Source organism: Colossoma macropomum, unplaced genomic scaffold (genome assembly GCF_904425465.1).
Source record: "Colossoma macropomum unplaced genomic scaffold, Colossoma_macropomum, whole genome shotgun sequence".
Taxonomy (NCBI): domain Eukaryota; kingdom Metazoa; phylum Chordata; class Actinopteri; order Characiformes; family Serrasalmidae; genus Colossoma; species Colossoma macropomum.
The window spans coordinates 70,935-86,758 of record NW_023496025.1 but is presented as its reverse complement, the minus strand read 5'-3'; the positions used below and the strand labels follow the sequence as shown (position 1 = coordinate 86,758).

General features: G+C 36.1%; 1 protein-coding gene across 1 annotated transcript in view; it reads left to right on the top strand.

The window, feature by feature from the left end:
• The window catches only part of LOC118804061 (NACHT, LRR and PYD domains-containing protein 12-like), a 30,483-nt gene extending 17,329 nt beyond the window's left edge, over positions 1-13,154 (top strand). Inside the window, exons 4-12 of the mRNA XM_036564668.1 lie at positions 128-1,898; positions 3,059-3,232; positions 5,103-5,276; positions 7,385-7,558; positions 8,799-8,975; positions 9,251-9,424; positions 9,695-9,868; positions 10,069-10,237; positions 11,217-13,154. Of these exons, the coding sequence (XP_036420561.1) occupies positions 128-1,898; positions 3,059-3,232; positions 5,103-5,276; positions 7,385-7,558; positions 8,799-8,975; positions 9,251-9,424; positions 9,695-9,868; positions 10,069-10,237; positions 11,217-11,234 (3,005 nt within the window). The 3' untranslated portion in view covers positions 11,235-13,154. The remainder of the gene's footprint in view (positions 1-127; positions 1,899-3,058; positions 3,233-5,102; positions 5,277-7,384; positions 7,559-8,798; positions 8,976-9,250; positions 9,425-9,694; positions 9,869-10,068; positions 10,238-11,216) is intronic.
• Positions 13,155-15,824: the final 2,670 nt, after the last annotated feature.

The window sequence follows — 15,824 nt, the reverse complement described above, 5'->3', positions numbered from 1 at the left end:
TTTTTTTACTACACAATTGTTATTATTCACAAGCTACAGATAAATCTATTTTACACATTATTTACATCATCAGACAAAGTGGTTCATTCTCTAATTATATCTATTGTCTTTTTAACTGTTTAATTAGATGAACTGATTGGAATTCAACAATATGCACTCAAAGCTAAACTGCGCAAAAAGTGTCATCATGTACATGAAGGAATTGCAAAGCAAGGAGAGTCCACTGTTCTAAATAAGATCTACACTGAGTTGTACATCACTGAAGGTGGAGCTGGACAGGTCAACAAAGAACATGAAGTAAGACTCATTGAAAAAAACAATGTAACAAGAGACAAAAATCAAATGGAGCAAGAGGTACAAATCAGATGCAAGGACATGTTTAAACCATTAGCTGGACAAGACAAATCCATCAGGACTGTTCTGACCCAGGGGGTTGCAGGTATTGGAAAATCAATCTGTGTGCAGAAGTTTATTTTGGACTGGGCTGAAGGTAAAGAATATCAGGACATCCAGTTCATCTTTCCACTTCCCTTCCGAGAACTGAACCTGAAGAAAGGAAGTCAGAGTTTGATGGACATCATCTATTTCTTCTTCCCTGAAACACAAGGACTGAGATTATCAAATGAGCACAAAGTCATGTTCATCTTTGATGGACTGGATGAATGTCAACTTCCTTTGAGATTCCAGACAAATGAGACCCTGAATAACATCTCAGAAGAAGCCCCGCTGGACTCTGTGATGACGAGCCTCATCAAGGGAAATCTGCTTCCCTCTGCTCTGATCTGGATAACCACTAGACCAGCAGCTGCTGCTAAGGTCCCTGCCGAGTTTATTCACCAAATGACAGAGTTACGTGGCTTCAATGACTTACAGAAGGAGCAGTACTTCAGAAAGAGAATCAGTGATCAGGACCTGGCAGAGAAAATAATTGATCATATTAAACAATCAAGAAGCTTGTTCATCATGTGCCACATCCCTGTCTTCTGTTGGATTTCTGCCAATGTTCTTCAGAGAATTTTGCAAGAAACAAAGAATAAAGAAACACCAAAGACCCTGACGGAAATGTACACCTGCTTTCTGATCTTTCAGACCATACAGGGGAAGCTGAAGTACAATGGAAAGAATGATTCAGATACACCCTGGGACAAAGAAGGCATTATGTCAATGGGAAAGTTGGCTTTTCATCACCTAGAAGAGAGCAATTTGATCTTCTATAGAGAGGATCTAGATACATGTGGAATTGACCCCAGTAAGATGTCAGTGTACTCAGGACTGTGCACTCAGGAGACAGTCACATTTCTTGGCACGGTTTACAGCTTTGTACATCTCAGTATTCAAGAGTTCCTCGCTGCTATATTTGCATACATTTCTCTCAGAAATGACAACAAGAATGTTTTAGAACATCAGTCTGAATCACAGGAGAGCAAAAAAACAGAAGTCATTGATTTACTCAAGACTGCAGTAGACCAGGCTTTGAAGAGTGACCATGGACACCTGGACCTTTTCCTTCGCTTCCTTCTGGGTCTCTCACTGGAGTCTAATGAGCAGCTCATTCGAGGTCTGCTGACCCAGAAAGGAAGCAGGTCTGACTGCCAGAAGGACATAGTGGAGTACATCAAGTCAAAGTTTAAGGAAAATCCATCTCCAGAGAGATCAGTCAATCTCTTATACTGTCTGAATGAGTTAAATGATGATTCTCTAGTGAAAGAGATCCAGAGTTACATGAGCTCAGGACGTCTCTCTGAAGCTGAACTCTCACCTGCACAGTGGTCAGCTCTGGTCTTTGTGCTGCTGACATCCAAAGAGAAGCTGGATGTGTTTGACTTAAAGAAGTTCATCAGATCAGATGAGTGTCTTATCAGACTGCTGGCAGTGGTCAAGGAAGCCACATCAGCTCTGTAAGTAAAACCTGTTTCTCACCACAGATTATAAACACATGTTAATATCACTGTGTGTATATATATATATATATATATATATATATATATATATATATATATATATATGCAGTGATATTAACTATAAAGTGTATTTGACACAGAAAAGAAGTATTCAAATAATTTACTATGTCAAAGTGGTGTAATGCTCTAAAATCTGTACCAAAAAACAGGTGTCATTAAGACTGCCATTCTTCTGGAAAATCTTTATTAACTAGTTTGGCATAATTGTATTGTTAAAAGTGAAGTCATTTTGCTTTTAAACTGCATTACTATTTAAAAAAAAAAACTTTTGTTTGCAAAGTTGTTATCCTCAATTATCTGTACGGTGTACTCAATATGCAGAGATCTGTATTGATAAAAAAATAAGAAAACAAATAAAGGAATAGTAAATTGTATCACTAAAGAGACCTCTGAGGACCCTCATGGTGGGTGTAATTCTGTGAGGGTTATTTTTTGGCAGTAAGGTTTGTTCAGATTTCTTTGTCAAATCAAAGGATTTTTTTGAAAATCTATTATATTTGTGGAAATTACAGTGTAATTTGAAAAAAATACTTGAAAACTTGAGTTTAAGGTCAAATTTTAAAATAGGTATCCATGATAATACCTGTCAATTTCAGGTGGTGTAATCAGTTATGCTATTCATTTCCAATCATTCCAATTGTTATTGTAAAAACCCATTAAATAAGGAAATATCTTTCAAACTGTTATACTTTCATTATGATTTATGATATGTTTGAGCACTACTGTTGTCATTCTATTTTTAAACAAAATGGCTGACATTAGATATCTATGTGTTTTATTAAAAGGACAAGTTTACTGTTTTTCACCCTGACCTTATTAAAATTGCTATTTGCATTATTTATAATTGTTCATTGCAGAAATTTACTTTAGTTTTGAGAAAAGTGTTGAGAAAAGTGCTGGTCAGTGCATCATTTCTTAATATTTTTGATCAAGAACTGATGCGGCTATGATATTTTTAATGAAGATGATCCAGATGTTAGGAGACGTTAGAACAAAATCTTTTCTGATATGATTTTTGGATTCATGATATTTGGAAAGATTGTAGGATAAAAGGATTTTGAGATAACTAACATCTATCTGATATATTTTGCTTTTAGGCTGAGTGAGTGTAACCTGACAGATAGAAGCTGTTCAGCTCTGACTAAAGTCCTCAGCTCAGAATCCTCTATGCTGACTGAGCTGGATCTGAGTGGGAATCCTGTACAGGACAGAGGAGTAGAGCTGCTCGCAGCTGGACTGGAGAGTGCAAACTGTAAACTGGAGAAACTGAGGTGAGTTCATCTCTCATTAAGTAGACTTCATCAGTAGTCACATTCAAATTGGCTCTAGAGTGTCAGAGTATCTCAGGAAAACCACCATGCCAACATTGGAGAGAAGAGCAGAGAAAAGCTTTAAATTTACACTATAGATTGTCCTTGGGTTGAATGAGGAGAAAGTTCCAAGTAGGATCAACCAGGGTTGGAGCTAAAGATTCAACTCACAAGATGGTGATTGGAAATCAGAAGACCTCAGCAACTCAAAGAGAAACTAGGATCTGGAGTGGGGAATATCTTAGTCCTTGTCACATGTCGTCCTTAGTGTTGATTGGTTCTCCTTCCACATAGCTGTTTGGAGTAATATTCCCATAATAATTAGTCAGTACAACACTTTATTTTGAGTGGTCTTTTTGTAGATTTAATAAACACTCAAATAACTCTCAGTAACACATGAATGATGTAGCAGCAGTGAATATATTCAATAGATTATCAAGATACTTTAATTGCATGCGTAATATTTGTTTATGATCAGAAGAATTCAGTTTTTCATTTTACTTGGAATGCCCATATTCATATCTGTAGATGTTAATCTGAGAGGAGCTGAACATTAACAGGTTTAATACAGACCATCAACATCCTCAGCAAGCTGGTATAGACATATAGATAAAGATAGGGTTAGGTTTAGGGCCAGTGTGAGGGACAGGATTAGGTTTTAGATTGAGGCTAAGGTTAGGATTAGGATTAGATTTAGGATAGGTTAGAGTTGAGGTTAGGGGTAGGGGTAGCGCCAGGTACAAGGTTAGGTTATGGGTAGGGTTGAGTAAGGTTAGGTTTCGCTTAATGAAAGTACCATATTGAGTCTACTTCATGTAACATATCAACAATATATAATACTTGCATTAAGTAGATGTAAACACTACATCTTCAAGATCTTTACCTCAATGTATTCAGATGCTGCACTGCTGCTACTTCATTGCTACTTCACTGATATGTTGTTGATGTGTTACTGATAACCTATTAAGAGTTTATTAATCATCTACAAAAGGACCACTCGAAGTGTTACCAAAAGTTGTTATCCTCAATTATCTGTACGGTGTATTCAATATGCAGAGATCTGTATTGATAAAACAATAAGAAAACAAATAAAGGAATAGCAAATTATATCATTAAAGAGACCTCTGAGGACCCTCATGGTGGGTGTAATTCTGTGAGGGTTATTTTTTGGCAGTAAGGTTTGTTCAGATTTCTTTGTCAAATCAAAGGATTTTTTCGAAAATCTATTAAATTGGTGGAAATTACAGTGTAATTTGAAAAAATACTTGAAAACTTGAGTTTAAGGTCAAATTTTAAAATAGGTGTCCATGATAATGCCTGTCAATGTCAGGTGGTGTAATCAGTTATGCTATTCATTTCCAATCATTCCAATTGTTATTGTAAAAACCCATTAAATAAGGAAATATCTTTCAAACTGTTATACTTTCATTATGATTTATGATGTGTTTGAGCACTACTGTTGTCATTCTATTTTTAAACAAAATGGCTGACATTAGATATCTATGTGTTTTATTAAAAGGACAAGTTTACTGTTTTTCACCCTGACCTTATTAAAATTGCTATTTGCATTATTTATAATTGTTCATTGCAGAAATTTACTTTAGTTTTGAGAAAAGTGTTGAGAAAAGTGCTGGTCAGTGCATCAGTTCTTGATATTTTTGATCAAGAACTGATGAGGCTATGATATTTTTAATGAAGATGATCCAGATGTTAGGAGACGTTAGAACAAAATCTTTTGTGATATGATTTTTGGATTCATGATATTTGGAAAGATTGTAGGATAAAAGGATTTTGAGATAACTAACATTTATCTGATATATTTTGCTTTTAGGCTGAGTGAGTGTAACCTGACAGATAGAAGCTGTTCAGCTCTGACTAAAGTCCTCAGCTCAGAATCCTCTATGCTGACTGAGCTGGATCTGAGTGGGAATCCTGTACAGGACAGAGGAGTAGAGCTGCTCGCAGCTGGACTGGAGAGTGCAAACTGTAAACTGGAGAAACTGAGGTGAGTTCATCTCTCATTAAGTAGACTTCATCAGTAGTCACATTCAAGTTGGCTCTAGAGTGTCAGAGTATCTCAGGAAAACCACCATGCCAACATTGGAGAGAAGAGCAGAGAAAAGCTTTAAATTTACACTATAGATTGTCCTTGGGTTGAATGAGGAGAAAGTTCCAAGTAGGATCAACCAGGGTTGGAGCTAAAGATTCAACTCACAAGATGGTGATTGGAAATCAGAAGACCTCAGCAACTCAAAGAGAAACTAGGATCTGGAGTGGGGAATATCTTAGTCCTTGTCACATGTCGTCCTTAGTGTTGATTGGTTCTCCTTCCACATAGCTGTTTGGAGTAATATTCCCATAATAATTAGTCAGTACAACACTTTATTTTGAGTGGTCTTTTTGTAGATTTAATAAACACTCAAATGACTCTCAGTAACACATGAATGATGTAGCAGCAGTGAATATATTCAATAGATTATCAAGATACTTTAATTGCATGCGTAATATTTGTTTATGATCGGAAGAATTCAGTTTTTCATTTTACTTGGAATGCCCATATTCATATCTGTAGATGTTAATCTGAGAGGAACTGAACATTAACAGGTTTAATACAGACCATCAACATCCTCAGCAAGCTGGTATAGACACACTGACAACATCCTGTAGCTGAAGCGTAACTGGACTAGGTTTTGGTTAAAGATAGGGTTAGGTTTAGGGCCAGTGTGAGGGACAGGATTAGGTTTTAGATTGAGGCTAAGGTTAGGATTAGGATTAGATTTAGGATAGGTTAGAGTTAAGGTTAGGGGTAGGGGTAGCGCCAGGTACAAGGTTAGGTTATGGGTAGGGTGGAGTAAGGTTAGGTTTCGCTTAATGAAAGTACCATATTGAGTCTACTTCATGTAACATATCAACAATATATATTACTTGCATTAAGTAGATGTAAACACTACATCTTCAAGATCTTTACCTCAATGTATTCAGATGCTGCACTGCTGCTACTTCATTGCTACTTCACTGATATGTTGTTGATGTGTTACTGATAACCTATTAAGAGTTTATTAATCATCTACAAAAAGACCACTCGAAGTGTTACCAAAAGTTGTTATCCTCAATTATCTGTACGGTGTATTCAATATGCAGAGATCTGTATTGATAAAACAATAAGAAAACAAATAAAGGAATAGCAAATTATATCATTAAAGAGACCTCTGAGGACCCTCATGGTGGGTGTAATTCTGTGAGGGTTATTTTTTGGCAGTAAGGTTTGTTCAGATTTCTTTGTCAAATCAAAGGATTTTTTCGAAAATCTATTAAATTGGTGGAAATTACAGTGTAATTTGAAAAAATACTTGAAAACTTGAGTTTAAGGTCAAATTTTAAAATAGGTGTCCATGATAATGCCTGTCAATGTCAGGTGGTGTAATCAGTTATGCTATTCATTTCCAATCATTCCAATTGTTATTGTAAAAACCCATTAAATAAGGAAATATCTTTCAAACTGTTATACTTTCATTATGATTTATGATGTGTTTGAGCACTACTGTTGTCATTCTATTTTTAAACAAAATGGCTGATATTAGATATCTATGTGTTTTATTAAAAGGACAAGTTTACTGTTTTTCACCCTGACCTTATTAAAATTGCTATTTACATTATTTATAATTGTTCATTGCAGAAATTTACTTTAGTTTTGAGAAAAGTGTTGAGAAAAGTGCTGGTCAGTGCATCAGTTCTTGATATTTTTGATCAAGAACTGATGCGGCTATGATATTTTTAATGAAGATGATCCAGATGTTAGGAGACGTTAGAACAAAATCTTTTCTGATATGATTTTTGGATTCATGATATTTGGAAAGATTGTAGGATAAATGGATTTTGAGATAACTAACATCTATCTGATATATTCTAAATTTAAATTTAATACTTTGTATATTTTTCTTATAATCTTTGTACATATACATATATATCTTTATACTTTTATTGTTTATTCTATTTAAATATTGTTTGTATATTTCCTGCTGCTCTGTCTTCTGTGCTGCTGTAACACCGCAAATTTCCCCGTTGTGGGATTAATAAAGGATTATCTTATCTTATCTCTTATTTTGCTTTTAGGCTGAGTGAGTGTAACCTGACAGATAGAAGCTGTTCAGCTCTGACTAAAGTCCTCAGCTCAGAATCCTCTATGCTGACTGAGCTGGATCTGAGTGGGAATCCTGTACAGGACAGAGGAGTAGAGCTGCTCTCAGCTGGACTGGAGAGTGCAAACTGTAAACTGGAGAAACTGAGGTGAGTTCATCTCTCATTAAGTAGACTTCATCAGTAGTCACATTCAAAGTTGGCTCTAGAGTGTCAGAGTATCTCAGGAAAACCACCATGCCAACATTGGAGAGAAGAGCAGAGAAAAGCTTTAAATTTACACTATAGATTGTCCTTGGGTTGAATGAGGAGAAAGTTCCAAGTAGGATCAACCAGGGTTGGAGCTAAAGATTCAACTCACAAGATGGTGATTGGAAATCAGAAGACCTCAGCAACTCAAAGAGAAACTAGGATCTGGAGTGGGGAATATCTTAGTCCTTGTCACATGTCGTCCTTAGTGTTGATTGGTTCTCCTTCCACATAGCTGTTTGGAGTAATATTCCCATAATAATTAGTCAGTACAACACTTTATTTTGAGTGGTCTTTTTGTAGATTTAATAAACACTCAAATGACTCTCAGTAACACATGAATGATGTAGCAGCAGTGAATATATTCAATAGATTATCAAGATACTTTAATTGCATGCGTAATATTTGTTTATGATCGGAAGAATTCAGTTTTTCATTTTACTTGGAATGCCCATATTCATATCTGTAGATGTTAATCTGAGAGGAACTGAACATTAACAGGTTTAATACAGACCATCAACATCCTCAGCAAGCTGGTATAGACACACTGACAACATCCTGTAGCTGAAGCGTAACTGGACTAGGTTTTGGTTAAAGATAGGGTTAGGTTTAGGGCCAGTGTGAGGGACAGGATTAGGTTTTAGATTGAGGCTAAGGTTAGGATTAGGATTAGATTTAGGATAGGTTAGAGTTAAGATTAGGGGTAGGGGTAGTGCCAGGTACTAGGTTAGGTTTCGCTTAATGAAAGTACCATATTGAGTCTACTTCATGTAACATATCAACAATATATATTACTTGCATTAAGTAGATGTAAACACTACATCTTCAAGATCTTTACCTCAATGTATTCAGATGCTGCACTGCTGCTACTTCATTGCTACTTCACTGATATGTTGTTGATGTGTTACTGATAACCTATTAAGAGTTTATTAATCATCTACAAAAGGACCACTCGAAGTGTTACCAATATATTAACAGGAAAAAAGACCAGATTAGACCAGATTATTAAAATTAAACTTTATATATTGTGTATTATATACTCTGTATTTGTTTATTGTGTTCATTATTAGGTCATTCACAAACTTGTGGTATATTGTCTTGTGTTTTGCTAAAAGGTAATACATTTTTGTTCTCTCCATAGGCTTTCATTCTGCAGCATAACAGAGGAAGGATACGCTGCTCTGGCTTCAGCTCTGAAATCAAACCCCTCATCACACCTGATAGAGCTGGATCTCAGAGGGAATGATCCTGGAGATACAGGAGTGAAGATGCTCACAGATCTACTAGAGGATCCAAACTGTAAACTCAGGACAATAAGGTAAACAGTTTCTACGTCATAGCTTCCCAGTCAACCTAGCAAAAAAACAAGTGTATATGATGAACATGTAAATGTTGATCTTTTTCAACCATTGCTTTCCTTTAATAAATGATATTTGGGTCTTTTTTATTTATTATGTGTAGTTTTGTTGAAAGTGTAAGTTTTCAAAGGAAAAATCATATGAGGTGTAAATTTATATAGAAATTTAGAATACCAGAGAAGTGTGAGGTATAGTCAATGTAAAATTGTGAAAAAATGTGATTTTCTTTCTTCAGACTGTTGAAAAGTCCTGCTGCAGAAGATGTCTGTGATTTTCTGACTACAGTTCTAGGAATAAGCCCCTTACTGCTGAGAGAGCTGGATCTGAGTGGGAAAATACAAGGAGATTCAGAACTGATGAAGATATCTGACCTACTGGAGGATTCACACTGCAGAACTCACAAACTGAAGTGTGTAATGTAATTTATTATTGCACTTGGCATTGTTATTATTGTTGTTATTTTCTTAGGCACGTGATGATTAAAGAAACTTACGTCTGTCACCTACACAAGGTGACAAGATTCAGATGACTTTTACGTACATTTTTAAAGGATAACGAATAAAGAAATGGTTAAAGCATGCTTTACTCAAATGTCTTTTAAAATCTACACACAGGTTTTTGTTTCACAAAAAAGAAAAATCTCATTAACCTTTTCTCCACAATTCCTCTCTGTCTACAGGCTGAGTAAGTGCAGTATTACAGAGGAAGGCTGTGCTGCTCTGTCATCAGCTCTTTGTTCAAGTCCTTCACGCCTGATAGAGCTGGATCTGAGTGAGAATAAACTAGGAAACTCTGGAGTGAAGCACATCTGTTTTCTACTGGCAAATCAGTGCTGTAAACTGCAGAAACTGAAGTGAGACCTAGTTGTTCCACTTAATTTCTAAAAACTAAAACTTAATATATGAACACATTTGTAAAATGAGATCATCTAGTAAAGGGATCACATATGCAATGAAAAAAAGCAAAAAAAAAAAGAAAGAAAATATGCCTTTTAAACCATAAGCTTCTTCCATCATGTTTTTTTTAAATGCAGATAACATCTTCTCTTTACAGTCTTTCTTTCTGCAGTATAACAGAGGAAGGATATGCCGCTCTGGCTTCAGCTCTGAAATCAAACCCCTCATCATCCCTGATAGTGGTGGATCTCAGAGGGAATGATCCTGGAAATACAAGATTGAAGACGCTTACTGATTCACAAAATTATCCACGCCGTAAACAGAAGGTAAATTATTTCTACACCACAGGTGTCCAGTTAACCTACCTAACATTATGAGCCATAAATGTTTTATATTTTATAAAAAAAGTAATTAATTTAAATCCTCCATTAATACCTAATATTCGGGTATTCTTATTTATGTCTTTAAATTGTAATGATGTAATGATAAAGACACTGTTACATACATACTGTTTAAAAGAAATGTTTATTCCTGTCAGTATGCACCTTTTTAAAGCACTTAATACTTAAAAATCAAATAAAAAATTACAGGCAGCCGCAGAGGCTCACAATTGCTGAAGTTAGCAGCTCACTAACATTCATGCACACAACCAATAAAGTCTCACCAGAGCATCTGGGAGGGGTCCTGTGTCACATCAAGTCAGCACACATCAATTAAAGATTTGTCTATTATCATTTCTCTGTATAATTTTTGTACAGTAAAATGAACTGCACAAGACCGAACAAGGCTAAATGCTGTGGTTAGCCACAGAACTAGCAAAGCAGGAAGTAAGCCTAAATCCTTTGGATTTTCACTGATGGTAAACAGAAACAAACACTAAATAACAGATAACATATTCATTTTTAAACAATGAACACTTTTTCATGCAAAGAAAGGCATTAAAGAATAACAGGCAAACATAGGAGCTCCCTTTTATGCATATTAGCAGCTCGCTAACATACAGGCTCAGGAACGCTACAATACATGTAGGGACTACTGAGTACATGTTAAAATGTGTTATATATGCAAATGCTACTGTAAATCTGTTCATTAACCCAAAAGTAGCATCTGAAATTTATTCAGTATTGCATTACATTAAAATACATGAAAAGAAACATATTCAGAAAGTAAAACATAAACATTGAAATTAGTCACTCTAAATACACTTGTATTAACTGGTTACTGTAGAATACTGCATACTTACACACAGTAAAGTATAATACAATGTCTCACAATATTAAAATTGTTTTCCTTTTTTCCTCTCAGTGTGGATGGCTGGTTTAAAAAGTCTTTATATAAGGAATATCAGATGACAAGTCAGAAACAGCAGCAGAGGATCTGGATGGACAGTCACCATGTCAAACAGAGTGGGTCTCTGCTGTCTGGCTGGAGTCCACATAAATGTAATGTGCTAAATGGATGAGAAACAGCTGTTCCAACATCAGGAATGAATAGCATGGTCATGTTATTTACCTTTAGCACAGTACCAGTCAAAAGTCTATGTATTTGTTTTTGAATCAGGCTTTGATCCTTTTCTGTTTAAACTGAAATTTTGGGCACCCCAGTCAAATTCCATGTCATGTTGATTTTTTGAGCAAGTCAAAAAACTTCTATAGAGAACAAACTTTGGCACATTTTAATCACAATTATTGTTCATTTACTGAATAAAAAAAAAACACTAAATGTGATCTTTGCAAATGTTATGGCACATTTTCTTTTATAGTGTTTATTTTGTCGAAATTTATGATTTTTTTTTTAAGTCGAAAATTCACATGGGCTATATTTCAGTTTGTCCTGCCTTTCAACATGTAGTTTAAGCTAGTGATAGCTCTTCCAAACACTTAATATCCATACTCAAATGTTGGCTACACAACTTTTGGATCATTTATGGCTGCTAATGCACAGATATACTAAATCTGAAGGTCAAAGATGTTTTACTTTATCTATTGTATGAAAACAGAATAATAACTGGTAAATGCTTTCTGCTTCTTCATTGTGCTGCTTGTGAGTGATGCTGCGTCTGAATGAAGAAGCATTGTGGAGTCATTCTGTCTGTGTCACCCCTGGTTTAAAACAGCTATTATACTTTTAAAAAAGCATTAGTAGAACATTTGAAAAATCTCCCAAGTACAAACATGAACAAAAATTGAGATTCATTGAAAAGGTCATTGGTTAACTATCTCTTTAGACTGTGAATGAGAATATTGTCTATTTTGATATTTAAAAAAAGATTTATGGGATTTTTCCTAAAAAGAACCCTAACTTGAGCCCAAAGTAGTGCCTAGCATGTATTTCCAATGGTATTTGCCAGCTTTAATTTTTACATTTCAGTGTTTAATGCCGAATTCTTGTAGTAAGCTTTGTAAGTAGCCTTTGTTTTCAACTTATTACCACCTCTAGCATATTGTTTTTCCACTAGCACCACTGTGGATTTGTAGTATCATATCAAGGTAGTGATACTGTATATTTACAATTTACTGCAACTCTAATTTAAAGATGGACATTTCAGTTTTATAACATTCACGTGTCATTCTTTTACTTCTATACTCTGAATATCCAGAGATATTTTCAGTAAAGACTTGAACAGAAAGGCTGTATCTGTGTATTGTTGGAGGAGCCTGTTAGCCTACGGTGACCACCTGTCTCACATTTGACAGGAAAGTCCTAAAATTCAGAGATTGTTTTTAATAAAATTGCTTAAAGTGTTAAATTGGGTAAACTAAAGAATACTCTCAAGAAATGAGAATAATAGCCTTTTTAAATAACAGCATAAAGGTTGAGAATGTTCAAAAATATATTGCAGTAACAATCTTTGTGGTTGCATCTTGATGCAAAGCTGTGGACACACTTCTGTACATTTTCTGCTGTCTAAATACATTTTTGTGAAATCACCACACAATTTGTTAATTAGTGTAGAAAAGATGATGGTCTTCAAATGGACTAAAGAAAATTGTATGTTTTAGTATTAAGCCAAGCTTATAAACAGACAAACCCATTTTTTTGTTTCTTGTGTTGTCTTTGTGTTTGTTAATCATACATGGTTAATTCCTAGTTTTGTTTTACACATGACGTTTTCACGGAAAAAAAAAACGAGTTTTTTCATACATTTTCCCATATGTTTGTCTTGATATTAATAAATCTACTCAAATTCCTCAATCTTCTGTCTTAAGAATGGGAATTTAGATAATTACAGCTATTTATAAATCCAACAGTATGATCACATTATTAATTACAAAATTACAACCGTTTCTCATTAGGCTGAATGAATACCCGGCTCTAAATGTAGGTATTGTGATATAAACTGAGTCTGTTCTACAGTTTCTCATTAGGCTGAATGAATACCCGGCTCTAAATGTAGGTATTGTGATATAAACCGAGTCCGTTCTACGGTTTCCCGTTAGGTTGAATGAATAACCGACTCTAAATGTAGGTATTGTGATATAAACCGAGTCCATTCTACGGTTTCTCGTTAGGCTGAATGAATAACCGACTCTAAATGTAGGTATTGTGATATAAACCGAGTCCGTTCTGCGGTTTCTCGTTAGGCTGAATGAATAACCGACTCTAAATGTAGGTATTGTGATATAAACCGAGTCCGTTCTACGGTTTCTCTTTAGGCTGAATGAATAACCGACTCTAAATGTAGGTATTGTGATATAAACCGAGTCCGTTCTACGGTTTCTCTTTAGGCTGAATGAATAACCGACTCTACATGTAGGTATTGTGATATAAACTGAGTCTGTTCTACAGTTTCTCACTAGGCTGAATGAATAACTGACTCTAAAAATTCGCTAATAGCATGCTGTTTCGGTAGCTAGCTAGCTAACTTCCTGTTCCACCTTAAATAGTTTAGCAGTGTTGACGTCTGAAGTGCCAGAATGTAACTGCTACACCATTTAAGGTGGATTGGGAAAAATCAAACAGGAAGCTGGTGAATATCTGACTTCAGCTTCGTATCACCAAAGAATTAGCGGTGGGCCGTAATAAATAATTGTCTTAAACCCCCTCTGTGAAGGCATATGATGCCCTATATGTAACTGAAGTGAGGAGCTGAACTTTACTCTCCTCTGCTGTCACTGAAGATGGGCTGGGTCGCCTACAGAGCAGTGCTAGTAGCTGTTAATGAAGCAATGTTTCGTTTTTTAATTTGAGGGTTGTCCCATTTCATAGGGCAAGATTTCAACCACTACCCCTTGTAACTCAGTTCAAAGGGGTTAGGGTGACACTCGTAAACAAGGGGTAGGGGTAAGAAGAAAAAATGGGACTGGGCCTAAATGTAGGTATTGTGAGATAAACTGAGTCTGTTCTATAGTATTACAGCAGCAGTATTACAGCAAAGGACACTAATAGACAGAACAAGATCATTAGACAAAAGACACTTCCTCTGTGATTCTGAGAGGAAGATCAGCTTTATGTTTTGCCTGTTTGCTCTTTGTGGAACACTTTTGTATGGCTTTGAGCTGTTTCTTGTTTAAGCCTCTTGTTTAAGTGAGTGGCAGGCTGTTGCAGCAGGTCCAGCTCACTCTGAGCTTTTTTCTTATTTTGTGTAATTTTTTCCATTTATTTTTTTAAATATCTTTACTTTGACTGTAAATATCTTAGCTTTTTATTTATTTATTTATATTGTTAATGTGAAGTATTGTTTTTGTGAAGGATAGAGTTTATATTTGTATCTTATTTTTTGAGTATTATATATATTGTCTGTATAGTAACAAGTAACAAACTGTAAAAAACCTTGTTAAGTACTTAACAAAGTTAATTACTTGCTTGTTAATTCTCTTCTTGTTACTTCTTCTCTTTGTCCCTTGCTCTCCTTTTGTTGCTGTAACACTGAGAATTTCCCCATTGTGGGACTAATAAAGCATTATCTTATCTTATTTCTCAATTCCTCTTTCCTTTTCTTTTTGTTTGAATACGCACCAGGGCTGAGCACCGTACAAGTCACCCCTCTACAAAGGTGTGACAAAGCGCTGCTGTTTGCCACAGCCTTAAGTAGAGAAGTCCAAAGGTGTGCCAGGTTGTGCCTAATCACCCCGAGGGCATCTGGGAATTGGAGTTCCCTGAACTTGTGGCGCATCGCCACCATCATCTTCTGCTGGCAGCACAGGCTGGACCCTTACAGAGATGTCAAGTTTATTGTAAACAACATCCAGGTGTCTTTCATGTGCTTGAATTATATCTGTGGTAAGAAAAAAAAAAAAAAACTTTTTACTCTCCACTTCCACAAAACATGACCTCGTCACTGGGTAGAAACGATTGTATGATTTCTCTATTTTTGGAAGGACTTTGAAACGTGTTCAGAACCTGATCCTGAATGATGCTGATGCCCTGTCCCACCACCCAAGAGCTGCTGAGGAGTGCTGCCACTGTGCCCACCTTGAAGAGAAAGTGGAGAGGAGCACCGCTGCAGCTGTCACCACTGCCACCAGTCTTGATGTGGTGAGCCCCGAGGAGTTCCTTCAGGCCTGGGAGGAAGACGCCTAACTCTCCTGGGCGTGTTGATGGCTCCAGGTGGGGTGAAAACCAGACTGGACAGATGTGATGCCATACAGTCCCACCACTAAGGCACGTGTGCCAGCTTGGACAGCCTTCAGACACATGACGAGCTGCTGTACTGTGTGTGGGAGGAACCGGTGCCCAGGAAGTGTGTGTGACTGTTGGCAGTGCTGCACAGTTTAAGACGGTGCTGAGTACATGGCACGGCTGGTGTGGGGCACTTGTGTATTTATTCATTTGTTTGTTTTGTTTGTTTTTTGCTTGTATTTTGTGTTTTTAGGGACACCAAGACTGAAAAAATGCAGTCAAGTTGCCATTCGTTGCAGGGTTGGTATATCTCAAAGAAAAAGAAGAGGATCTTTTCAGAATTTGGTGAAA